The 27,103-nt window shown below is 42.6% G+C and overlaps 1 protein-coding gene across 2 annotated transcripts; it reads right to left on the bottom strand.

Moving 5' to 3' along the window:
- Positions 1-17,839: 17,839 nt before the first annotated feature.
- OSR1 (odd-skipped related transcription factor 1) lies at positions 17,840-26,653 on the bottom strand. 2 transcript variants are annotated; one of them, XM_045008760.1, is made up of 3 exons: positions 26,370-26,653; positions 19,921-20,612; positions 17,842-19,347 (listed from the first exon to the last, which is right to left on the bottom strand). In XM_045008760.1, exons 2-3 carry the CDS (start codon positions 20,565-20,567, stop codon positions 19,212-19,214), a joined length of 783 nt encoding a protein of 260 aa, XP_044864695.1. In that variant the 5' UTR covers positions 20,568-20,612; positions 26,370-26,653; the 3' UTR covers positions 17,842-19,211. The 2 variants fall into 2 exon arrangements, with proteins under 2 accessions (XP_044864694.1, XP_044864695.1); XM_045008759.1 differs by lacking the exon at positions 26,370-26,653 and having other exon boundaries at positions 17,840-19,347.
- Positions 26,654-27,103: the final 450 nt, after the last annotated feature.

The raw sequence follows: 27,103 nt of genomic DNA, 5'->3' as shown, positions 1-27,103 counted from the left end.
TTTTATTCTCTTGACAAACTGTTTGAGATTTGAAAGTGACACAAAACTAATTTATCCCAGTGGGTAAAAATGTGCTCACCAGATAGAAAAATAGCATTAATTTTACTCCTCTTGTGTTTTACTCTCAAAACTAATCTTGGGATCCTCCTTGGATGTTGTACAAAAACAAAAAGTAATTGACTTAGAGGGAAGCAGGAAAGGAATGAGCATGCAGATGTTTTACTATTAGGCAGCTGCTTTTTTCAGGCTAGTTCACTTTTTTCATCTCAAAACTGCGTTTTTGGTTTCTATTAAGTATGCCACCTCATAACTTGTTTAAAATGTTAACAAATTTTCTGTTTAATAACACACTCTGATCCATCATACTAATGATTTCAATGTAAAAAATCATCAAACACATTGTACACAGTATGGTCATAGTATCATGATAATGATCTTGTATTTATATGGGGCCTTTCAACCAGAAAAATCCCAGAGCAGATTTTTAAACTATAGGCTACTAACAGATTTATAAACTATGTTGAAGGGCAAATTTAACTATGGAGCTGTTATGCATTTGTACAGATATTTCAAAGTATTCCTCTTTTACAGTAATCTGGAAATTTGCCAAAGGTGGCCATTTTATCTTTGTATTTCTTGTTAATTGAGAGATTTATTCAGTTTCTTTGAGCTCTTTGTTGTTTTTTCTACCACACCATCAGGATTCTTGTGAATGGAAAAATATTACAAAGAACCATAAAACAAGTAAGTGCAGAAGTGAAGACTTTAAGAGTGAATACACCGTGAGCCTTCTTCATAAGTCTGCATGAAACCACAAATAAAATGGAGGTCCATCTCTGTGAACAGTAGAATGCCTTAGTGGGTTAAAGGTGAAGTTCACAGAAAACAAAGGCAGAACAGGTATGTACCTAAATACCTCATGTGGATCAAACGTGTTGATTTTTTGGTTTGAAATTAATTTTTGTTTCAAAATCTTTAATCTTATTTTAAAAATACGTAAATATGTAAAAATGATCAATATTGAAATGAAACATTCCAATTCTGTCAAAACAAAACTTTTTTTTACTTTTTCAAATTGCCAATAAACCAGATATCCATTATTCTCCCAGCTCTATATAATGATATCCAAACAACAATCATTTTAGGCTCTGTTCTAATGAGACCTTTTAAGAAGAATTATCTGTAACCCTTCTGCCAGGCTGAGTTGACAGCAGCAAGGGCCAGGTTCAGTACATAGGGGTCCCCTCCCAACAACACAATGAAAACCAGTTCGAGCCCCCACCCAGTGACCTGGGAAAATCTTACACACACCCCTGAGTGCCTCAAAGAGGCAATACTTCCCCTCTCACAAGCACAGAGTCTCGGTGTAGCAGAAAATCTTTAATAACATAAGGTAAACGACAACAGCATTAAATTGGGAAAACACCACAACTATGGAGCAAAGATCCACCCCAGCAAATTGGGTCGTGTCCTTTCCCTTTGGTTCTTGAGTCCAGCAACCCAAAAATCACCCAAATTCTCAAAAGCCCAACACTCCAAAAGTCTCTTGAGTCCAGCAACCCAAAGTCCCAAAAGTCCAACAAACCAAAAGTCTCTGTCCCCAGTCAGTGCAGCCCCAGAGTTCAAAAGTTTATCTGCAGAGTTTACCTCCCAGCCTGGGTGGAAATGGGGAGGGAGTTTAAGGGGCACTTACGTGGTCCAAAGCCGACTGCCCTGCCTCTCCATGGGGTTCTGCTGCAGCCTTCACCATGAGCCACTCCGCTCCACCAGCCATCCTACAAACTGCTCTGCCAGATGCTCCACTCCACTCACCATCCTCTGAGCTGCTCCAGCCAACCCACAAACTGTTCAGCCAGCCACTCAGCAATATATCTTCGGTCCCCACCCCCACTACTACTAAACACAGCACTTAGTAATTTCAGCTTGTAGTAGGGGAGCCTCAGTGCTGGTGCATCATTGGCCCAAAGTGAATTGAGCTCAGCAACCTGTAATTAGACTCCTAATGGAATCAAAATTAGCTCTGATATTCCACAGTGGAGAGAGAAAGAGGTGCAGTTGGTGTTTCAGACCCTCAAAGGGGGCCCACACAACAAGCTACAACCTATCCCCAGCCTCTGTCAATTCACTGGGTTTTGGAACCCATGCCCCTTGTCTGGCGAGTGCTCCTTAGTTGATGGTGAGTCCCTCTGTCATAAAACAGTTCTACTGTCATTGATTCACATAATCAGGGTAACAACACTATTTCTGCCCCAATAACAGAGAAACTGGGGGTCCCACAGCAGCCAAAGTGACCATTTGGGCTGCTGTGGGCTCATGCTAGGTGGGGTGGGTGTGCCTATGCAAATAAGATCAGCCCCTGAAGTTCTTTTGCACAACTTGCCACAATTCACCACCAGATGTCTGGGTAGAGCTCATCCTGACTGTGCTTACATCTCCTAGGAGTGCTTGATGGATTTCAGTTCACAATTTATCATTTTCACAAAGAGACTAGGTTATGGTGTGTGTCTGCATGTGTGTGTTACAAATTTTATTGGCATGAGTCTGTGATTTATGCAGATCAGTCCAAACACATGTTGATAAGACCCACAACATGACTGTATGTGCCATGTATGACCAGAAAAATTAGAAAGTTTAATGTTTTAAAAAAATATTATTAGTGCTATTCTTCAAATGCCTACACCTGTAAAGCCATGGGCCTTATTTACTATTAGTTCAACTGAAGAGACTTCTGTGGAAGAAAAATTTAAAATGGAACATTTTAGAAATCTACAAATTACCTAAATATAGTTCTTACGTACATAATAATGTCATGATTTTATGCAACCCACTGCCGAGTGTGTGCTACAGATCCCACTCTGTGCCAGTCCAGAGCAATTCTGAGTCTATTATAGCTCTGGACAGAAAACCTTGCCATTTTAGCTCATGCCTGTAGCTCTGGAGGTCCATAGTTCCATCCCCTGTGTGTCAGCCAGGATACTAGCTGACATATTAACATCTCATAGTCTTCAACTGCTGAGGTCAAGGTTTTATACCATTATTAGTGTAGTGGATTCAAGTGTTGTGGCTTTCTGATCATATAAAGATCTGCTTTCTTGTTTGGGTGGATCATGAGATAGTGTACCTGAAACCTATCACTGGTCCAAAAATGAATATTTCACTTCAGATCATTCATATACATTTTATCACAAACTATTATTCATTGGCACCTTTACTTTCCTCAGTGTAATTCAGCAATTCAGAATGAAATCAGTCTTATCTATAGGCTAATCTTGTTGAAAATGTCCTGACCATTCTAACCAGAAAATGCCCTCATTCCACAGAGCTTTGTGTTTAATGAAAGGTTATGACTACACTTGGAGCCAGGGGTGTGATTCCCAGCTCAAGTAGACATACTCATGCTAGCTGTCATCGAGAGCTACTAAAATACCTATGGTAGTATGCCAGTGGTGAGCAGTGGCATGGTCTAGCCACCCCAGATAAAAACTGCCTCCCATGCTACATATTTGGGGCAGCTAGCTCATGCCATCACTCACCAGTGCCTGTGCTACCATGGCTACACTACTGTTTTTTACTGTTTTTAGCATGCTAACATATGTCTACTGGACCTGGGAATCACACCCTTCACTTCAGGTGTAGATATACCCTAGGTGTATATAAGGCCTGTCATCCATGGACATAACTTCATCCATATTCAACAAAGCACAGGTCTAAGTCTTACTAACTTCCATGGCAAATCAATAGAATTTAGGCAAATTATTATTACTACGAAGCATGTTTATTACGGTAGTTCCAAAGGAACAACTAAGAAAGGACCTCATGGCACTAGGCACCATACACAAACAGAAGAATAGACAGTTCCTGCCCTGAAGAGCTTATAGTCTCAATAGACAAGACAGACAGAGGGTGGGGCGGAATACTTAAAGTTGAGCACATGCCTATGTGGTTTTCTGAACAGGGATGGACTTACACACAACTTTCAATGCTTTCCTGAATCAGGGCTGTTAACTCTAATTAATATCAATATTAAACCCCCCACTAAGCCACTGTGCTCTGTAATTCACTGAAGCCTGGATAAAATTGCAGCATGCATTGTTTAAATATTTATACAGTACATCAAAACAAATGAAACTAGAGATTCCGATTCCAGCATGAGCGGCGATGTTACAGAATGGGGCCTAGTATGTCATGCCACTTATTTTCATTTCTTTGATTTTTCTTTTATAAAGACATTTACGTTGAATTAGTAATCAGGGACATGGGACAGAGTCATACTGTTTTAAATCTCCAGAACCCCTAAGAGTAAACAGACGTCCAGCACAACTCTTTAAAGAGGTCTTCAGTTGTATGAATTATTGTTGAAAGCATCAAAGACTGAGCAGTCACTTTCATAACAAGTTTAGCACTGTTGAAAATACTTAGGTTTTTATGTAATTATGTTAAACTCTGTGTACTCCAAGGGAAAACAGAGGAAAAACCTCACTTTAATATAAATGTTATCATGTTTCCTTACATTGTGAAGGAACCCTAGTCTGTTTCTTTAGCTGTGTATCTTCTGTTAGTACATATGGGCATCTTGGTGGTCTGTGCAATAAGACTATACGTCAACTTGTGCAGTCTGTATAAGGGATGGCTTAGGCATTTGCCAGTATAACAATATATCTAGTCTTAAACACAAACAATCTCTCTCTTGCTTTGGCACCCTCCTTGTTTTCTCTGTGCTCCTTTCCCCACTCCCTTCTTCTACCTTCTCTGCCTCAATGCCTCAGGGAAGAAAATTAACTCTTCTCAAAAATTAGCATTTGAATGGTGAGAGCTTCAGCTTAGTTTATAGTGGTGCTATTGGGCAACATTATACATAAAATACCTATTCTGGGACATTGCTAGATAAAGCTTTGAAAATCTTTGCACTGTTGGACTGGAAATTGCTTTTTCTTTTACTGATTGTCAATGCTTCCTTTCTGCTCCTGTATTTCTAAGTTAATATATATGCTTCTTGAAGGCTTTGCTTCCAGCTTGCATTTTTGGCTTGGTGTAAAATAGTTAAGGCCTGCTAGGCACAACCCTGAGTAAGGGATGGCTCAGAGTTACACTGGCGAGGGGTGTGAACACTGGCAGGCATTGTGCATTAAGGTGGCACACATCCCCCTGCAGCAACTACATGCTCGGAAGGAGCATGCCTGCTACTACACTCCTCAAGGAAGCAGAGCACAGTCCCCACTATCAATCCAACCAGCTCTGCTCATTGGTGGGTGGAGGGAGGGGAGGGCTATGGACCCGGCTGCCCATGGAAGTTGAGTGAATTAAGGAACTGCACTTTGTCCAGCTGCCACACAAGTGCCACAAGAGAAGGCAGCTTTTTTGCACTGTCTTCACCCATCCCTTGCACACCTGTGCCCAGGTCAGCCACCATCTGGCCATTAGCTAATAAGAAGCCAAATCCTGTAGTCTTTACTCAAGCAAAATGTCCATTGATGTAACTAATTTCACTCTTTGAATTCAATGGGAGTTTTGTTTGAATCAGGATGGAAGAATATTTCCCCAAGTTAAGCAATTTTCTCTTAAAATTACTATCTATGTTTTATAGACATAATGTATATTTTATAATAAATTTAGATTTTTCTAGTCTATATGGTCTCCTACTATCTTCAAAGTGTGTTGACTAAAATGATCCTATTACATGAATATTGCTATTCAATTTATAATCAATTATATATAATTGTAAAAAGCAAAATAGTCTTTATTTTATATTCAACTTTAGGAGCTAAATCAACAGCATGGGATGGTGTCTTTAGAGCACTCAGCCTGTTGTATACATTTATACTTAGTGACTTTCCTACACACTGTTGGTTGCTCCATTCATGATGATTTATATGGAAAGGGAAGCCTAGTCATATTAAGCATATAATGAGGGCCATGGAACATTATTTTACATTTTGCTGGCAGTCACTGAGGCTTTGGCAACTGATTTTAAAATGACCTTAATATTCATGTCTAAAACATATGTGATAACTGGCCTCAGCCCTTGTCCTGCCATTGATCTTTTGAAACAGTGCACATAAGATAAAGATCTCTGGTGGTTCTTTTCTCAGCTTTCTGTAACATTTCAGAAATAGGTCAGTTTAGCATGTTCATCTAAATTGATTCCCCTTCTGGGAATGCTGGGCTGTGGTAAACAGTTCTTTCCAATTAGTTTGGGTTTTTTAAATTGACAATTAAATTTGAAGTTGAGGATTACTATTACAGCTAACAATATTTTAAATAGAAGTTTCTTTTTAAGTCAAGAAAATATTTTCTATCGTTACTGACAGATGAACTGTAAGTGCCCAATCCTGTTCCCAGTGAAGTCAGTGGGCCTGAAATATTTTTCTTTTAGATTATATACAGCAAAATATGGATCCAATCCTGAAAACACTTCTAGAGCATAGTGCCTAGTACCATACGTAGGTCCAATGGCTTCTGGGATAAACACCTCTTTCCAATTAATAACAGGCAATGGGACTATTTGGACTAGTAATTATTACACTTAGCAGGAAGTGTTTACTGGATTAGACCCTATTTTGTTTTATTTACTTTAGCAGTAAAAATGTTGCCTTATGGTTTTTCATACACTATTTATGGCGCAAGTTATCTTTTCTTAAATATTTTTTATAAACAGCCCATTTTATTGTATGTCGTTTTCAGCCACATTCCATGAAACATAGGAGTTTGCATACCAGATCAGACAGTGATCCATTTGTCCTGTTTTCCTGTTTCAATAGTGGCCAGCACTAGATGCTTCAGAGGAAGATGTAAGAAATCCCAGAGGAAGCAGTTATGGTGGCGGGGTGGGGGGGAAATGTGCTTGTGGCTCTCAATTATCCTTAAACACAGATTGGAGTAGAAGCAGAGAATGAGCGGCCAGCCACACACACAGCCTGTATGAGAGAAATAGAATGTTTTATTTATGAATATTTATTTCTGTGGAAATACCTAGTATGTATCCCACCAGATCATCCATTTGTCTGTTTGGGCTGGGAAAATACACAATAAAAAGATCTGAAAATATCCATTTGAATTTTTGTATTCATGTGTTAGAGCCACCTTTCCACGAGTTTTACTATCGTAAAGATTCACAGACCCCAAATTCCAAAGTCACATGTGGGAGTGTGCATGGATCACAGAGTTGAAATCTCCACAGAAAAAATATTCATGTTGAAAGTGCTTATTCACTCACCCACTCGGGAATCAGCGATAGCACCATGCACCCCATGTGGACAATAGCAGCTGATACAGCTTGAAAAGAAAATATTGGATGGTCAAGAACTCGTCACAAACAATATATAGAGTTAAAACAATCCATACAATGTAAAATATTTAATACTTTCAAATAAATGTTGTCACTTATTTTGTAATACAATTTGAAAAAGTTTTATGTATATGTTATAATTATTTGCTAAACTCTGGTCCCATATTGGCATATCTGAGTAAGATTTAATGACAAAAGGCCAGATTCTGCAAGGCTTGTTATACCTCAGATGTAGAAACACCAGTTTTAGGCAAAATCTGAGTAGACGGGCATCTAGATTTAAATGCCCTCGTTCATACTAGACCCCCAGCTTCCACTGATTGCAATGATCATTAATGGGTCAGTATATGGCCTACATGTATCAGTCCCTCTTCAATCAGGGAGGTATGTGACAGCTGAACTGAGGTCATATTTATTTTTCCCATGAAAAAGGATACAGAAAAAACAAATACATGAAAGGTGCCTATCTGAAATACTGCAAGGTGACTCAGATTCTCATATATGGGATCTGGGCAAGCCCACAGTTCAAGCAACTATCTTAGGTTTCTCATTTTGAAAGATTTTCTCTTCTTCAATTTCTCTTTCAGCCACCTTTCTACCCCCACATTATTGTAAGAGGCAACTCATCTAATTTCTAACCCCATCCCATCAGAAGGACAGGAGGAGAAGACAATTCCTAGCTTGATTTTTCTCCCCTCAAATTCCTCCAGCAGTTTGAGGTACCATTCTTTCTCAGGATCCTTCAAATCATAAGGCTGTCCCTGAGAAAGTTGTGATTCTTGGTCAGTCATGACATCCAGAGAGCAACATGACTCACATATGAAAAAAAAACCCACCACCTTTTAGATAACAACGACCCTGATCCAGCAGGGTACTTAGCACATGTGTAACTTTCAACATGTGAAACTTTCACTTCACTGGAAGAGTCTCCTCACAAGCTCAAAGTTATGCATATGCTTAACTGCTTTGCTGGATCGAAGCCCAAAGCAGCACTTTGTTTACACAGAACTAAGATAACTCAGTAATTTCTTGGAACCATGTGTAATATTTCTCCATGTCCAAATTCAGTCCCATTGTTCAGATTTTTCTTTTTACTTGCATCTAAAAGGCATTTGAGCATTCCCTTCTGATACTGCAGAACTCTGTTCTGCAGGCAAAGCTCACAGTCATCCTGCATTGTGCGCCCATAAAGTTCAATAAGATAATGTAAGGATGTAGGCTAGATCCTCAAAGATATTTAAGCTCCTGATCTCCATTGATTTCAATGCAAGTTAGGGGCTGAAATATCTTTGAGAATCTGGATCAGAATGATTATCAACCTCTGGAAGGGACAAAGGGTAGGTAACCAGATTTTAGAAGAAAAATAAAACTTTTTTTAAAATCCATGTTACACTGAGCCAGTTTAATAATTCAGCTTGAGCTGATTTTAAAAGTCCTTCTTTCACTTATGACGTAGAAAACATACCACAGTATTTTACATAATGGGCCAAACCAGTATAGCTGCTAATTGGAGATGGATGAATTCTTAACAGCAAAATAGGTTCTCATACATTTAGCTCTTTTTTGTTCATATGTTGCTCCTGGTTTATATGATGCATTTGTTATTAACAAACGTTCAACCAATGATTATGGCAAATCCCAAAGGGAAGTAGCCTCCTTGCAAATCAAGCACCACCCACATTGATCTATGCCCAGGTCATTCAGCCAACAGTTCATGCAAATAAATTGCAGCATATGAGTTGTTTGCAAACAGTTTGTTATCTGTGATGGGTAATTCGGCCCCTGAGTCAGAAAGACTTGTTTCTGCTCCATGATCTGGGCACTGATTCAGGAAGCATCCCTATTTAGGACAACATTTAATTTTAAGACTGTGGTGTTTAAACACATGCTTAAGTGCTTTCATGAACTAGAGCTTGGATAAATGAAATGTATTAAATAGAAAATAATAAATTGTAAGTAGTAAGTAATTGTATTTCCAATGTGGAGATGCAGAAAAATCACATTTGGACTAAAATCCATTATCTTTTTAACATTCAAAACATTTTCATGAATAAATTGGCAGTTATCTGAATACATGCTGGTGGCGAATAGCAAACCCTCCACAAATAGCAACAGAGCAGAAAACACCGTTTTGCAAAATTAATTTAGTGAAAACCATGTCATTCATTTATTTTTAACCAGACTCTGCATTTGACCTAATTTACACATTAAAACAATGGAAGTTGGAAAACCTAAAAAGAAAACCCTAGAGGAGTTTCATTTCTGTGCCTACTTGATTGCGTCTGTTACTCTTTCTCTTTGCTTTTATCCTGGCTGGATTAACTCAGTGAATTTGCTTTAGATTATTTTCATATTAACTAAAATTTCCCAGAGGCTGCTGGTATTTGCATTCAGTAACTTCAGTAGCAGATATAACATTGCACTAAATGTGCCGTCCACTGAATCTATGAAGTTGTTAGGAAACCGAACACATGTTCCTTACAGATGTTTGACCTGAGGCAGATCAGAGCGTTCAATCCACCTATGGGTCACTTTCCTCTCCATCTGGAGATCTGTACACACAGGACTGAATTCAACACTGATTTATAGGCTGGGCAGCCCCATTAAAATCAATCATCAATCCCAAGTGCCGGAAATTCAGCGCCAAAATCAATGTGGCCTGGTTTTTAAACGTGGGTACACGCAGTTCTCAAGGACTTCAGTGGGGCTTTTTGGGTGTTCTGTGTCTTTGATAATCAGACCACTTATATTTTGGCATGTAAATAAGGATTTAGGGGCCTAACTTTGGATGTCAAGACTCTTACATCTATAATTAGCCAGGCCCAGATCTTCAAAGGAAGTCAGTATCCTAAATACCTTTGAGAATCTACATGTCCCCATTTAGTTCTTTCATCATACAGCTTCTCCACTGTGGTAGAAATGGGGCCTGGTTATGCCCCTAGGTTGTCCCACTGGCCGCACATACACGCAGCATCTTTATGAGGCTGGCTGGGGGCTTGCTCATGGATGAGAACCCCTTTCATACACACTTGTTTTCTCATTCACCATTCTCTTCCCTAGGCTGAGTCACGTTTTGATGATGCAACATAATATTGCAACATGACATCAAGGCTTGTGACAACTACACTAGAAATGAGAGCTCTCCTCTCAACCTACTTTAACCAGGTTCCTCCTCTTCTGGCAGAATCTCCAGCACAGGAAATCTACCCAGTGTATCCCAGGAACATAGCAAGGGATTTTTACCTCTAATAGGAATTGGAAACACCACCGTTTACAGAAGCCATTACTAAATGCTGATTTCTATGAAAGTTGTGTCAGTTCTGTAACTTTTTCAAACAGGCTGATAGTAGTCCAGTGGAAAAGCTCATAGTTCTTATGGTCGGGAATATTAAAGACGCCATCTGCTTGCTTGTTGCTTTTCCCCCAGTTATAAAACACATTGGAGTAATTGTTTTTGATTATGTTTAAGTAGGCACTGAAAGTTTAAAACTTGAGGAAATTCCCAGCAGTTCATTTTAAATGCCTGCTTCCCAGTTTTGTAAATGAATATCCTACATCCTTTGCTGCATTGCTGAACCTCTTCCCTCGTTTTGAAAATCTGATTTTTCCTCTTTGCAGCCCTTCAAAATAGCATTATTCATCCACTGAGGAAAATAAACAGCTGGACGTAAACATTTCCCAACTGCTGGAGAAACACTAACGGTTTCCTAAACCAGCTCCAAGTAGTCGCCATACTAATGCAGAAGGGAAAACTGTTTCGTGGCCTGGATACGTGCCTGTGCTAATGAAATAATCAACAGTATAAGGTTGGCTGAGTCACTCCGCTTTGGGGATCATCAAATGTGCAGCTTCTTAATTATTATTTAATAGTTACTGAGTCCAGCCAACAATGTGCTCAGTGCTGTAAATGAGAGTCTTTGCCCCCAGTTGCTTACAGTCTACATATGGCATAGGCCCAGCAGTCAGTAATTGGTCAGACAGTAGACATCCAGCCGCACACTTGCTGGGTGGTGCAGTCTGAAAATCAGTGGCAAAATTGTGGAAGGGTCATGAGGGGAAGTCTTCAAGCAGGAGTGTGGTTTAAGGAGAAATCTAAAAGGCAGCGCCCAACGGACACATGAGAAGTAAGGAACAGTTCCAAAGCAAGCAGGGGTAAATATTGTTGTAGATCTGTAAATTCTGAATCATACTTCTAGTCATCCACATCCAATCCCTCTTTTTCATTTGCTTTTCATGACCATTCACATGAGCCAAGTTGTGTGTGCGAATGTTTGCGGAAAGCTACTTTGGAGCCTATAACCAAGATTGTTTTATGATTAAACCAAAATGTGTTTTGTCAAAGTGCAAAATTCATACTGGGTGCAAAAGGAAGTAGTTTATAAAGATCAGGAAGCAGAAAAAATGCCACGCAATTTAGGCAGTCCCAGTCCAAGCTCAGACAGGGTAAAAGTCACCTGTATGCAGAAAGCCATCACAAGGGCCTACACGCCGCCTGAACCTTTTACAATGTGCAGCATATACCCACTTCTTCATGCATGTGTCCAACTAGCTTCATGGGCAATAGTGTGGGGGACAGAGCCACGGCTCCACATGCTCCCACTCATCCCCACCCACTTGCTCTCTGAGAACAGCATCTAGTACACAGACCCTGTGCTCCCTCCACTACATGGAGCTAAGATCTATCCTCCTATCTGTCCTCTTAGCTGACAGACAAGGAATTGAACCAGGATCCCCCGGAGCTAAAAGCATGAGCTGCTCCGGCTATTTTAAGCTGGGGGCTGTAACACCTCAAAACATCTGTGAAGGCCCATGGGATAGGGGTGGGGGTCATAACACAGCACACTCACCAGTAGGTTACACTATCTAGACCTATCCTGAACACTTGTGTATGGGGAGGGGAATAGTTTTACTCTCCCTTATCCAGAAGGCTTAACTGAGATTTACCCAGTGCACAGGCCTTGTGTTGGTTGTCTGGACAGGGCTGGATTTCACCCCTACTGCAGACTCCTGAATAAATAAATAAATACTCCCTACAAAGCATTATGAACAACCTATAGGATGAAATTTGTTCACCTCCTAATTATAGAATAAAACCATGGTCTGCTTAGACAATTTGTGAATGGAAAAAAAATGCAAAATTGCGGAATAAATCAGTAATTGGACCAGTTCTTGCTCCAAGCATAAAGGACATCATGGGACAAAGTACCAAGATATGAGAGGGTTAAGGCTATGAAAGAGGTTTGGGGGAAGTTCAGGGAGCAAGAGAACAAGTGGGTAGAATAGGGCACAAGCAGGTTTGTTTAGAGCTTTGCAATTGAGGACGAAAAGCTTTAACTTGACGTAGAAGGCAAGAGGAAGCCACGGGGAGGCTTGGAAGAAGGGGTTGACATGGTCTGTGAAGTGACAAATGTTGTTGTTATTGCAGCTCTCTCTAGGTAAACTGAAGCGGAACCAGATAACAAGCAGAAGTAGAAGTAGAAGTAGAAGCTGTGCTAAGCATGAGATGGCCAAAGCACAGAGCAGGGCTCTAGTGGTAGGTGGAGAGCAGAAAGGACAGGGTTGCCCAATGATACAAGTGACAGATGTAAGCATGAATAGGTAAGAAAAGAAGGGAGTTGGAATTGGCATGGGAAAATAGGAAGGATTGAAAAAGGCAGTGAAACGATGAGGGGCCAGATCCTCAGTCAGTGCAAATCAGCATGGCTCCACTGAACATCTAGGCTGAGAAGTTGATGGTTCATCACACTTACTGTCAGAGAGTAGCATGATGTACAGGTGGAAGCACAGACAGGAGAAGGAGTTCAGGGGCAGAAACTGAGATATGCAAATAAAGAACACAATTATAATAACCCAAGACGTTTTTAACAATATAGCGTACGTTGCTCTAGCATAAATAACACTGGGCCCAATTCTCCTCTCACTTACACTTGTGTAAACCAAGAGTAGCTCCACTTCAATCAACTGAGTTCAATTGGTGTAAAGGAGATGAAGAGCAGGCTCATGGTTTATAAACTCGGTTTTCATGATTCAGCATATCAGGTGTCAAAAACATTGACAAACCAAAGTGAGATGTGGTCCCACAAGAAATCAAGCGGGGAAGGCAAACTGGAATCCAAAATGAAGGATGTGGGATTTGTCCTCGTGAAAGAGAGTTGAGAGATACGATCTCGTATTTAAAAAGTCAGTTACCAACTGTTGGGCTGTATGGGTCAATGCAGTACATTTGGTTTCATTTTTGCTGTTAATCTCGTTCAAAGTTGTATTGAGAATGCAACTGTTAAATTTGAACTTATCTTTAAAAATAAATTAACAGGAGTTTGCACAATCGATGGAAACAAATTGATGTACCTGTTTAGTGACAAAGGCTATTATGGATTGGTGGTGTGCCTGAAAGTTTACCAAGGGAAATAGTAAATGCATTGTCACTTAGAACTTTTAAATCAGGATTTGACATATTTTTAAACACTTGCTGTAGTTCAACCACAAGTTACAGGGCTCTGTTGTGTTCATTTACCTGGTAGGGAAATTTAATTCCTTCCCCTACATGAGTTACTGGGTGAAATTCTCTGGTTTGCGTTAGACAGGAAATCAGAGAAGATTATAGTGGTCTCTTTTGTCCTTTATATATGAATAAAAAAATAAAATAATCAACAATGCTATTATCTTAATCATTATTCTTCTTCTCCCTTTCCTTATACTCCCATTGCCTGTAATGATTATTTCTGGTGTTCTGACTAAGCTTAGCCTGTAAGCTCTTTCAAACAGGAACAGTCAGTAAAATTTTCCCTAAATCCTTTTGACATTTAATAGGATTTAAGAGACTAAGTCGTTTTGGTGCTTTTGAAAATTTTCCTGGTGTCTTGTCTATGTTATGTGAGGTGTCTCAAATATAATAGATGCTGTATAAATGAAATACAGAAGAGAATGTTTTAGTTCCCCACCACCACCCTCAAAAAAATTTCGACTAAAAAGGCAGAGAAAGCCATTTAAAAACAAAACAAAACAAAAACCTAGCAATCCAAGCAGACAGTGCACATGCAGTAAACAGATGTGGCCAAATTCATCCCTGGTATAACCCAGTTAATTTCAGTTCCAAACTCCTAAAAAGACTTACAGACTTCAATAGAGTTCTACTCGGGATGAATTTGGCCCATGTTTATTCTGTTTAGTCACAGTATAGGAATGTATGAAAGAAATGCATGCTGGGCATTAGTTTCAATAGAACTCCATCTCTCAACAAACCTCCCAAAGCTGGAAAAAAATACATATGAATCTAACTTTCCAGACTCCATTACATCTACTGGACCAGATGCTGCTCTCAGCTGCACACGTCTGAATCTGAAGCAACTCCTTTCACTTCAGTGCAACTGAATTGAACCCACTGTGCACAGCAGTAACACCACCACCCAACATTTTCCAAATCAGGCCTCAAAATATGCCTGTGAGGTAGGTAAGTATCATTATTTCCATTTTACAGATGAAGAAACTGAGGCAGGCAGGTTAAGTGATTTGCTTGAGGTCATGCAGAGGAGAGATTAGAACTCAGGGATTTCTGGCTCATTGCACCATGTTAAGTTAAAAACCATACTGCCTCAAGGTGCAGCCCTGTTACAAAGTAGCATGGATGCCTCAGCATGGTCACTCCCAGAGGAAACTGGAATTAATATGCAAATCAAACAGAATTTTAGAAAGAGTGAACTCTGGTACCTTCTGTGAAGGCCAATACAACATTGATCTAGCAAAGTATTTGTTGCCCTATATATAATTTCAGTGAGGCTTTCACTCTTCTTACTGGATTCAAAGTTGATCCTGCAGGCCTCACCAGTAGGAATCTGGCCTTAGTGAACTCTGCAGAATCAGTCCTTTAATATAGTGTAACTACATTTTATGAGCAGGAAAAAATTTAATGGAACGCGAAAAAAATGTGACAAGACATCTTTACATTTTAGTCAAACTGGAAATGGGAAAATGTCATTGTCTTTGTAAATCTTGTATAAAAGAGGCAACTAGAGCCAGATGCTGTCGTACTTACTCAGGCAAAATTCCCACTGAAGGATATTTTTAGGATGAAAATTGAAACCTGTGAAAATACTGTATATGGAGATCTGATTCTAAGAAGCCTAAACTAGTTATATGGTAAATATCAACGATGAAGAGCATTTAAACAAAAAACACATAGGTAATTGATCATTTAAATGACTCATATGACTGATGTTAATATGCCCATCTCCAATCTAGTTTCCCTCACTTGTTTTGGGGGTTCCTATTATTTGTCTGCTAAATGTAACAATTGCATCTCTTCTTTGCTATCATATACACGAAAGGAACTCCTGCATTTACAGTGCAAAACATAAACCTGGATTTAAACGGATAGAGGAAACTGACAAAATGTGATTTTGCATGGCATGCTAGCACAATTAGGCATGAGACCAAGAGAAGATGTTTTGACTAATCCAGACTTCGGTTTATAGAAAAGATTTACCCTCTATACATTCTCAATAAATTGGCAATTCTGATTAGATCAATTCTAGGGGATGGGCAGGGTTTCCCCACGTGAAATTGCACAGGGAAATTCTTGACAGCAATATGTGTTTGCGGTCAAAACACCAAGCTGCTGCCTTATAAATGAACTGCTTCCCATGCCCAACGTGAATACAGAAGGAGCAGCTTCTTCATTCCCCACCTATACTATCCTACAATGAAATGCTTAGGATTAATAAACAATAGATCAGATTTCTTACCTCTCATTGTTTTTTCCCTCCTACAGAATTCAGGGGTCCTAATCAGAGAGGATAAGAACATGATGAAACCAGCATGGGAATGTTGCATCTGACTAATCGCCCCCCTTGGAAGTGAATCAGAAAACTCCCTTTTATTTATTACTTAGATAAAAGATGACTCGCTCCAGGAGAGAGTCGTTCACCTAAGCCCCCCACGAATAAACTCCAGGGAACATTCCTGCTCATTTGTTCCCTGTAATGAATTACAAGTGGCTAGTACAGAAAGAGAGGTGTCTGCTGATCCCTTTCTTTCTGCATGGCCCGTGATATTTGCCATACTTTCCTTAAAAACAGGGGGTGAGGGGCAGGAGGAACCACCGAACAAATGGTCTAGCAGAACTTTGAGCAGGGGTTCAAATATCAGGTATGTCTGGAGTTTTTGGTACCATCTTAACAGAGGCCGTGCTCAGAAGTAATGCTCCCCCCAGGGGGGAGGGGGTAATGCTTCCGTAACAGCAGCACCGTTATCCCCTCCTGTGGCTGGGAGATGTCATTTCAGTTCCTAGTAGCTGGTGAGGGAAGACCTGGCTCATTTTCTGAGGCAGGCACCTGACTGAGACCAGAGAACCCTAGAGTGTTGTCAGTACAGGGCAGAAAGCAAACTGTTTGGGTAGGGCACTGGTCTGAGAACCAGGTGATTTGAGTCCTAATCCCAGCTCTCCCACTGGCCACGGACAAGTCACTTCACCTGTCTCCTAGTCTGTTTTATCTAGGTAGATTGTCAGCTGTTTGAGGCAAGGAAGGTCTCTTATTAGGGGTGCCACAAGGCTATTCTATAAATAATACAGAGTTTATAAAGTGACTTTGGTGCATGTGCATACTAAGGAAACAAGGTACTAAATACAACGATACTGTTTTTAATTCACCCTCTAATGCATCATGATATTCTTCTCAACATATCTATTCCCATACAAAACAGGGCTGCTTAGCTAATACTTTGTATTGTTTGTCGCTTAATGCAATCGTTGATTTTTCCAATACAACTACATATCTATACTAAAGCCACTTCTGCACAACTTTATTTATATTGGCCCACTGGAGATGTGTCAGTTTCCACCCTATTTATCGCTATATTTAGTCAGCAATCATTATCTGACTAAACTAAACTCTGCAAAGGTTTTCATAAGAGGGACACTGGAATTGATCAGCTGTATTGAAATAGTCATGTAGTGGTATCTGTGAATACCGGTGCGAATATATATATTCACAGACACCACTACATAAGTATATATAAACAAATGAGGGAAAATACTTATCTTTCCCAAATAAAAAACAAGGCAGTAGTGTTTGTTTTATCATTCATAAGATTCCTTGCCCATATAAATAGTATCTTTGTAAAACAAAGAGAGAAAATGGAAAAGAAGGGAAATAAAATGTTTTTGTTTTGATTTCAGTGCTTTATACCTTTAAGCCTTATGTTTTGGAAATAAGAAAAACCTGAAATAAAAGTTACTATTTTGATCTGTAATAAGGCAAATTTGTTTGATTTCAGCTTTTTTATTTCAGAGGTGATTTGCAAATGATCAGGGAAGAAGCTGTTCTGTCTGTGAAATTACAAAAGAAGCAACACATGCTTTAAAAGCTCAAATGGAACCCTGCTCAATTCTCCCTCTCCATGTCTCAATCCAAAGCAGTTTTGCAGTGGAATAAACATCTCTGATCTAAGACAGCTGCCTGTAATCAAAGGCCGCCCATCAACACTAGACTGGGCCAAGATGCAATTGATAAATATATACTACTGACAATGAAAGAGGAGAGAGAATGTAAAGGAGTGTTTCCCCCATGGCCTCAGGCTGTGTGAATGGCAACAGTTTGCCCATTATTCATTTGATTTGTTTTTTAACACTTTTGACATCTAATCTTATCTGCTAATACCCAAGATTTAGTTACCAAGGTGAATTTTTCACACTAGGAGCACAGTGATTTGATTCAACCTTTTCTCCTCCCTCCCTCAGATCTATTGACTTTTCCTTTGTAGGTAAAAACAGTGACTAACCCATACCAAAAAAAAAAAAAAGAAGTCTACTTTTAACATTCGCCACTCCCCCAGTACACAATTTGTGAAAAATAATTTAAAATATTACACCGCCTGAAAAGGAAAGTTCTGACAATTGGGGGAGGGAGTTCGATTGAGGACAGACCTGAAAACAAATGGTTAACGAACATTCAGAACATATGTGAATAGTACATCCAGTCAGGCTTGCCTGTAAAATAACAATTTATTTTAATACTTAAAAAACACAATCCAGTGATAAATGTCAATTACCAATAATCAGCATAAAGTGCCAAATAGCCATACAACTTTTTTAATAAACAAAACATATTGGAATGTCTCTTAGTTTTAATTTTTTGAATACACTGTTCAGAAAGCCAGCCTTTAAAATTCTCAGGTTGAGATTTATCCTGCCCACTCTCTCATCGGGACACACACAGACTTTAAAGTACCACTAAAACCACGTTGTGCATAGCATCAGTTTGATTTATTGCCATTATTCTTTCCTTTGGGTGTTTTTAAATAAGTCCACAAATTACAAACCATCTCCCAAGGCACTAGACCACAAAACAAAAACAAGATCTTCACTTAGTGTTGATGCTGCAGCTCTAAGCTCTATATGAGGCTTTTAGTGCATAGCAGACTTCACTTGAGATTTAGGTCACTTTGGAACATTTCTTTTTAAAAAGAAAACAACAGAAACAAACAAGTCTGCAAGTTGTTCTCCTGGTCTCAATGGTGCTGTAACAAGAAGCCAACGTTTCAGTTCTTAATTGTCTTCTGGATTTTTTTTGTTTCCTGAAGAGTTTAAGTAAGAAGCTTTATACAGTCAAAAAAAGTATAAAATAAAAAATGTAAAAAGTAATACCTTTGGAAGCTACGCTTTTGCTTTAAAAAAAATGAAGATTCCTGTCCAATACGTGAGCACCACCTTTTGGCATAAAGTTTATCAAAGCCACACAAGACAACCAGTTCTCTTGCATTCTCCATATTATTAATATGTGTTTCAAAGGCAAAACAATATTTTAAGCCAGGATTTGGGAACCTTGTAATTAAAAAAAAAGTTCAGTGCTCCCATCCTGGGTTTTTTTGTGTCTGTTCTGAATTTGGTATAAAGTCTGATGGGGGATTTAGTTCATGGGTGTTGGAGGTTTCAGCATTTAAGTTTGGAAGGTTTAAGCTCCTTTACTTGCGTGTGCAGTGTCTTGTGGACAGCTAGAGTTCTGGACTGGCAAAAGCCTTTCCCACATTCTTGACACTTAAAAGGCTTTTCTTTAGAATGAATATACCTGGGGAGAGAGAATATAGATTTACAAATAGTGACAATTCAATCGGGTGACCTGTCAAAAACCACCCCTTGTTTGTGGCCTACATCCCAAACTACTGCTGAGGCCCAAATATGAGATGCTGTGTATAACAAGAAGCCAGAATGGGGGACACAAGGGGAAAAAAATCAGGCAGGAAGCACACACCGTTATGGGAGTCATTCTTTTACTGTAAATACCTGGCTCTAATGGCCACTCTGTATTTCTGATTAAAATCACTTTCAAAAATAAAAAGGAAGGACCATCCCAAATTGCCTGCAAAGAAAGCAGACAGATGAAGGCATGGTCCTCTGCGGTGTACAGGGAAGGCAAGTAAACTGCTATAACGGATTCATCTGCCAAATCAAGAAGCCCCAATCACTTGGGACATTACTATACTGTACAAAGCAGTAGACAGCCTGAGGTGACACCCCTGCATTTACAGGCCGAAAATGGTCTAGCTCACCTTTCTATTTGTGGTATAGGAGAGGGAGGGGCAGAGCCAAGCAAAGCCTATGGTTATAACCCCCCCACCACCTATTAAAATGCTGGAGTTACCTGTGATCCCGCAGATGATCTTGCCTTCGGAAGGCTTTGTGGCAAATGTCACACGTGTAAGGCCTTTCATCGGTGTGGGTTCTTTCGTGAATCAAAAGGTTATAGGACTTGGTGAAGTGTCTGCCACAGAATTTGCAGACGAATTCTTTCTTGGTTTTGGAAGGTAACCTCCCCCGGGTGGGTTTCTTCTCCGGGGAGAGCTTAGTTACCTCGAGCAAGGAGCCGAGCCCTGGAGGCGAGCTCTGGCTGTCCGCCTGGCCCAGTTTAGAGTGATCCTCTTGGGTGGCGGCCACAGCTAGGTTGGCAAAATCAAACCGGGGTTTGGCTTTGAGGGGCACGCTGGTGGCTTCTTGCTTGGGCTGGATGACGTGTGGGAACAAAGGGAAGGCAGGCAGCTGGAACCTGGCGTCCACCAAGCTGGACACCCCGGGCACCTTGGAGAAGGACGAGCGAGGCAAATGCATGGCTGGGTAACCCAATGTCCACTGGTGCAGGTGAACGGCGTGCAGGGCGCTGAAGCCGTACAGGTTGGGCAGGTGGTCCGAGGGCACCGCGGGCAGCCCGTTGAACGCCTGGAGGAAGGAGTAGTTAGTGAGCTGCAGGGAGGGGTGAATGGGCACTGGGGCCGGCAGAGTCTTACTTCCCATGGTGGCCACTGGGGAGGAGGATCTGGGAGCAGGGAAGGCGAGTGTCTGGAAGAGAAAGAGAGACAAATTCATGCAACAGGGAGGCCACAGAGACAGGTCCGCCCCCACGCCTGCTGCTCCCCTTTTCTAGGGCTGGCTTCGGAGCCTCGGGCTGCTGGGCGTATCCCAGAGGCCGTGGCAGGTCAGTGGAAAGGTGCCCGTTGCTCGCGGTGGGCTCTGGCGCTGTGCGCCTTGGCCGCTTCCCACAGCAGCCGTGCAAGCCCCAGGCTCACGGCACAGCTCTGCAGGTCGTTAGGAGCCCGTTCGTCTGCCCCCGCCCCGCCGCCAAGCCTGCTCCTAACACATCCCTCGGGAGCCCCGGCTCGCCGCAGCGCGGCCTCCTCCGCTTGACGCACCGCTCGCTGGGGAGGCTGCGTGTCAGTTCAGGCTCCTCGGCTGCACCGCGCACCCCCGGGCTACACCCCCAGCCACCCGGCTTGCTGGCGGGGACGTGCCAAGCCCGCCGCGGCAGCTCCCGCTGGGGTCAATGGCAGAGCCCTCGTGAGTCCCAGGGGACACCGTTTTTCCTGGCAACTCACAGGGTAAAAGAGTTAACCCCACTAAAGCGCATCGCGGCCGTATCCCGCCCGTTCGAAGCAAGGGCTCGAACTCTGCCGCCCAGAGGCGTGACAGGTCTCCCAGCCGAGCCCACCAAACCGTGACCTCCCCCGGGAAGCAGAGCGCGAGGGTTTCACCCTCGCCAACTCCCAGCCCCTGCATCTGGGAAGCTGCGTCTCCCAGCGCTTCCCCGTAGCCCCTTCCCGCTCCAGCACCAGCCATTGAGCTGCCTCCTCCCGGCTGCTGCTGCATGGGAACGCGGGCAAAGGCCGGGGCAGAGGTGCTGGAACAATGTGCATGGAGGGTGCTGAAAGCCATTAAACCAAATTGTAAACTCTGGAAGCGATGAAAACCCCTTGAAACCAGCACCCCAGGTCCAGCCCTCATGGCTGGGGGGGGATGTTTTTTGAAGGCTGATAATGGTAACTATTAAAGCCCTGCGCCCCGGCGTCAAGGCTGAATTTTCGTTTTTGTTTCCTTTGGAAGGGGACGAGCTTGGTCGAGATCTTCGCTAATCAGGCTCGATGCTGGCTTAATAAACCCCCATTTTAAAACTAGGGGTGAGCAAGAGCCTTTCCACGGCCGCTTTGCAGGGCACTACAGTGCGTCTCCCGCGAGCGGTCAAGGCCAGAGACGTTCCCACCGCAAGCGCTGCGCAGTTAGACCTGCGCTGCCCCATGCCACGCCAGCGATTTTCAGTCAGCTCTCCGCGCTGAACCCACAGGCAGACCGGCTCAACCGTCGCCGCGCTGCGGGGTCCCACAACCTCTTGTTTGCGGGTTTGCACTGAGGCGGGGGGAGACCCAGCCTCGCCCGTGATACTACAAAGCCCGCCCCTCCGCTAAAGTCTGCTTAAAAACCCCATTGAAGTCAAGGGGAACTTGGGATGTTTTCAAATCAGGGTCCCTCAGCCCGTCCCAGCCGGCCCGCTGCACTGCACCTCGGAAGGCAAAGGAAATATTGACGGAGAGAAAAACGTAGGTAACTGGGAAAATCTGACTCGTCCTGCAATCACAGTCATTGACACACGCACAGCTCCTGCCAACCGTTTGGTAGGAGATGCCGCTCTCTGGGGGAAACAGCGGCAGGTATTTTAAAGCTCGCCCCTCTTAAGTGACACATTTAGATTTTGGGGGTGGGGTGGGGGGGGGTTGCTCGCTCTTCTATGATTTGGTTCTCGCTGTTTATTTCCCCAGCAACCAGTGACTGCCCAGAGCGTGTCTGTGGTGCTGCTAGTGTGGGGCCCTGGGGCTGGATTAATCATTTCTAACGCCAAACTGCCAGTTTCTCTGAGCATTTATCCAAAGCGATTCTCCCCCCGCCCCATGCCCGAAAGATGATGGATTTCAGATCGAGATGAAGGGACTTTTTATGACGTACTCAGGCCCCGTTTGGAGAAGGGTTTACAAACCAGCACCAGCTCGCTAGCTGTCTCTATAGACTCGGGCGCAAAGGAAGCCTGGTGGCCGAAGAGTTCTAGATCCCAGGCAAACCAAAGATGTATATATGGATGCGATTAAACGGGAAATAGCCGTTGCAGAAGCTATGCTGGGGGTATGGGGCCAAGGCGGGAGATTATGAGGGGGGATTTTTTTCCCCTCTGAGCAGCCCCATCCTCTACCCCCAGGCCACCTTTCACACCGCTTTACATAAATCAACCACAGGAAAGGAGACGCAAATCCTATAGGAATTCCGTCGCAATGACCCAGAATAAAAGAGTGTGACATTTCCCCGAGATTTGCCTTTGCTAATTGGATACATTTTGTATAGCGGCTGATTAAAAAACCATAAACGGTACTTCCCCCGTCCCATAACTGATCAGGGGCCAGTGGTCCAACCTGCGTTTGAGATTTGTTCTTCAACCGCAGAAATAAACATGGTTTAGTTTTAATATAGTGCCAGGTGTCTCCTTCTTGCGGTGCAAGTGTTTTGATCACTTATTTCAGGAACAAACTAAACTAAACATACAGCTGCCCATTCCGCCTAGATACCCGGACGATCTGGCTGTCACATCGGTTACAATTCTAAAACATTCTCCTGGCTAATTCTTATCTCTGAAACGTGTGTCAAGCAACAGCAAACTCAACGAATATCGAGCCCAGAATTCTGGGGCCCTCCCCTCTTTTCATATCATATGTTTTATTTAAAAAAAACAGAAATATAAAACACAAACCCACCAGACAGATTTAGGTAAAATCCTGTTTTACAAGGATGTCACATTTTTTAAGAAAATCGGTTTCAGTTTTCCAAACGAACACATGGGCAACGATTCTTTCAAACAAAAGGAAGTACAAAAAACGATTCATAATAGCATCCATTGTCCTAATGATGTTGTTTGCTAGAAGCAGTATTTTTTTTTTAAAGGAAGGGGCTCAGGGGGCGGGGCGTTCAGGTTGATACAAGTTTGTTGGCATCCTCCCAGAAATGAAAGCTACACTTCTGCTCTGTACAGCTGGGGTAGTCAAAAATATAGATGAAGAGCAGCTTATTTCGCAGAGAAGTCTCTCTTAAGACATCAAAGGGAATGTGTATTTCTCTCTGCAGTACTTTTCTACTCGTTCCCTTCCCCACAGAGAGATCAACGTTTCTTTGATTTCGGTGTCACCTCTACCTTTAATTCTGCTTCATGTAAACAGATCGTTATCTTTAAAAAAAAAGAGCCTGTGAGTTATTTGCTTGAATCGCTCCCACCCCCATCGCAATAAAACTGTACAGTTTTTAAACACCAGATTTGCTTGCTGAGTAATTGAGAGCAAGCCACTTGTGTACTGACACAGGACTGAAACAAAACCCACTCTTGCCAAGATAAATTTACCCTGCAAAATAAGATCATAAACTTGAAAGACTACATCTGTCCCCAGCTTTCTTACCCTTTGTCCTATTTTGGAGATTTGGTCATGCTATTGTCTAATTGCTATTGTTTTACAATCACGGGAATCTTTACGTTCCAGATAAATTCAATCTAAATATTCTCCCCTATCTATAAATAAGAAAAAAATGTGAGCAAACTTGTTGTTGGTAGCCTCTCGTGAATCGAAATTAAATTAATCTCACGGTAATCTTGTGGTTAGTCAGTCTTTCTACTTTTCACTTTGAATTATCTATTTCTGATGTGTCTTTTGAGAGGGATATTTGTTATATTAAATACTTGACTCATAAATAATGAGTTTTACTGATGAGTTCCACATGGGGGAATAGATGAAGTAAATTAGCTTGAAATGTTGCTTATTTTTACAAACATGATAAATTGGTGGTTATAAAACTTCAGATTCTTGGGGCTTTCGAGGGTGGGGGAATATCTAGAACTCCTGCCACAAGGCTCATCTGTCAAAAAACCACCCTGTTCCGAATGAACTATTTAAAATTGGTTAGCCAAATCCCTTCGATTAAACTGGAACGGTCTGCAGAATTTTATCAGAGTGCCAGGTAGCCAATATTTCCTGCAAGGCGACAGAATTTGTATCAGTTTAAACGATAAAATTGACCTTATAATTTACCTGTGTTTCGGGAACTAGCCGCAAAGGGAATTGGGGCTGTAAGTTGTGCTTTCGCTCTGCATTTGAGAGCGTGATGCTCTGGAGACTACAACTAGAGAATTTCGCGCAGATTTCTTCAGATTATTAATGGAGTGTGCAGAATCTATTAAGGGAGGTTTATTCGGGTCTAATTGAGCGTGGAGGAGTTAATTGCTTACATTAATGAGGACGGGAAGGACTAAGTCAGCATATCTCTGCTAAATCCTTATAAAATCATCATTCACATTTTATCATGAAATCAGTGCTGACACGCCTTGCGGACCACCGTAGCGAATGCTGATTAATACAGGCACATGTTATACTCCAAAAAAAAAATCCTGTTCACTACAGATTGCTCAATTTAAGTATTCAATGCAGCCTTTTAAACCACTCAGTCCTGATCCTCATAAGACAGCAATTATGGTGTTCTTACAGTGGAATTAAACATGCCAGTTTAACGTATTTTGCCTCCTTTCAAGCACAGCAGTGCTTAGGAATGCCCTCTGCTAGAAAGCATGCATGTGGGCTTCCTAGGGGTGTCATTTAATACACAAACCAGTTGAGCAATTAGAAAAATACCTGCGAGTGTAAACGTTTAATTTATTATCGGATTAAACGGTTTTAAATACTTGCACCCTCTTCACACGAGAGTCCGGAAGTCCCAGCCTTCCTCCCACGTTATGGAGCAAACGGTGCTCCGTAAATAATCGGTAATAGCAACTTTTTCTTCCATCCGCAACCCCCTTTCCCCTTAGCTTCCCGAAAGAAGACAAGGACAGTTACTACTCCAATGCCTCCAGCTATGGCAGGCCAGGCTCCGCTAGGCCTCGGGCAATCAAACCGTGCAGGTTTTCGACTCATCTCCTGACACCACCGATCTTTAGATCTATGTATCCTGCGGTGTCACTCTGTTGTAGGAAGGTGACCGCATTATGCTGCACTAGCATCTTAATCAGGTCCCTACTTACGTTTTTACTGGGCTGGGTCCATTTTAAATTGGACCAACAGTGCACCTGCTTGGGGTCAGCAACCCCAAACACCTTTCTTGAGTTTATTTTCTTCTCCAACCTCAGCAGCAATCTACAAAAGTTTTACAGAGTTCCCTCCTGACAGCCAGAAATAACAATAACAGTGAATAATCCTCACTTTTGCACTAACATTTGACAGAATGGCCTGGAAATAAGCGAGTTTCTCTCTGCACAGAACTTCCTCCGAACGGACGCAACACATCAGACTCCTGTCAGTTCTGCTCTGTCTGAAAGAGGCGAATGCTGCCTGGTAACTAAAACGCGCAGAATTGCTTACACAATACAAATCTAAACGCGCAAGTCTACACAGTTTAGGGCACTCGAGACTGCCGGGGACTGACTACCCCCGGGTTTTGCAGACTGCATGTCAGTTTCATCTCCGTTTAAAAGCATAGCTCGGCCGCACTGGGGAAGGAGGAGCTCCATATGGGATTAGGCTCGCTTTTAAATAGCAGCAAAATATCCAAGCACCCTTTAAAGACTTTCAGACAGGCTCCCCTCACCCCGCGCCCCCAAAGGAAACAAAAAAGTCCTTCTAACGACAGCAGATCTGTCCCTTCACCTGCACTGTCCGAGGCGGTTAGGGGACACTTTGGACTGATGTAGCCAACCACAGAGACTTGAGGGGGGAAAACAAAAGGAGATGTTGTTTTTTTATTTACCTAATCCCGATCTGTGCTCCACCGCTGGCAGAAGTGACAAGATCCGGGGCTAAATTGGAGCTGGTAAAAAAAGTTGGGCTAAGTTAGTGGCCCTGGTTGGGCTCTCTTTGCACAGCTCTTCCCCTCCCCCCCCCCCTCGCTCCTCCAGCTGGGTACAGACAGATCCTAGAGAGCAGAGGGAGCCAGGTGCTCCTGGGGATGGAGATGGTGAGAGTCTCTCTCCCTCCTCCTCCTCCTGCTGCTGCTGTATGTGGGTCTGAGGGCAGGCGCGCCTTGGAGAAGCCGAGCTCAGACTGGAGTGATCCCTTCCCTCCAGCCTCCTCCTTATTTCAACCCCCAACCGGACGCTGGGCATGCGCACTACGGGAGGAAAGTGTCTCGCTGAGAAGATCCAACTTTTCAACTCTCCGGCTTGTTACGGAGCGTCCAGATTCCAGCCCGCACGGCTCCCAGGGCATCTCCCTGCGGGCACCCGCCGCCCCGCGCCCGGGCACCCGCGGGCGAGCCGGACTCCGAAGCCACGCGTGGCAGGGGAGCTGCCCAGTCCTGGCAGTCCCCCGCCCCTGCCCCCCAGCGCAGCCCCTAAGCCGCGCTCACTTCACTCCCCTGTGCCCGGCTCAGCGGCAGGGTCCCCGCCGGGTCAGAACTCACAGATTGCCCCGGGGCCAGGATTTGGCCCCACTGGGATCTACTTCCCTGGCAGGATCCAGTGGATCCACGCTGCCCGGAGACCA

This window comes from Mauremys mutica, chromosome 3 (assembly GCF_020497125.1).
Source record: "Mauremys mutica isolate MM-2020 ecotype Southern chromosome 3, ASM2049712v1, whole genome shotgun sequence".
NCBI classification, from domain to species: Eukaryota; Metazoa; Chordata; order Testudines; family Geoemydidae; genus Mauremys; species Mauremys mutica.
This window is presented reverse-complemented; position numbering and strand designations above follow the sequence as displayed.

Coding starts and splice junctions, on each gene's coding strand:
- OSR1 (XM_045008760.1), bottom strand. CDS start 20,567: ATGGGAAGTAAGACTCTGCCGGCCCCAGTGCCCATTCACCCCTCCCTG. Junction 19,348..19,920: donor GATCATCTGCGGGATCACAG/GTAACTCCAGCA, acceptor CTCTCTCCCCAG/GTATATTCATTCTAAAGAAA.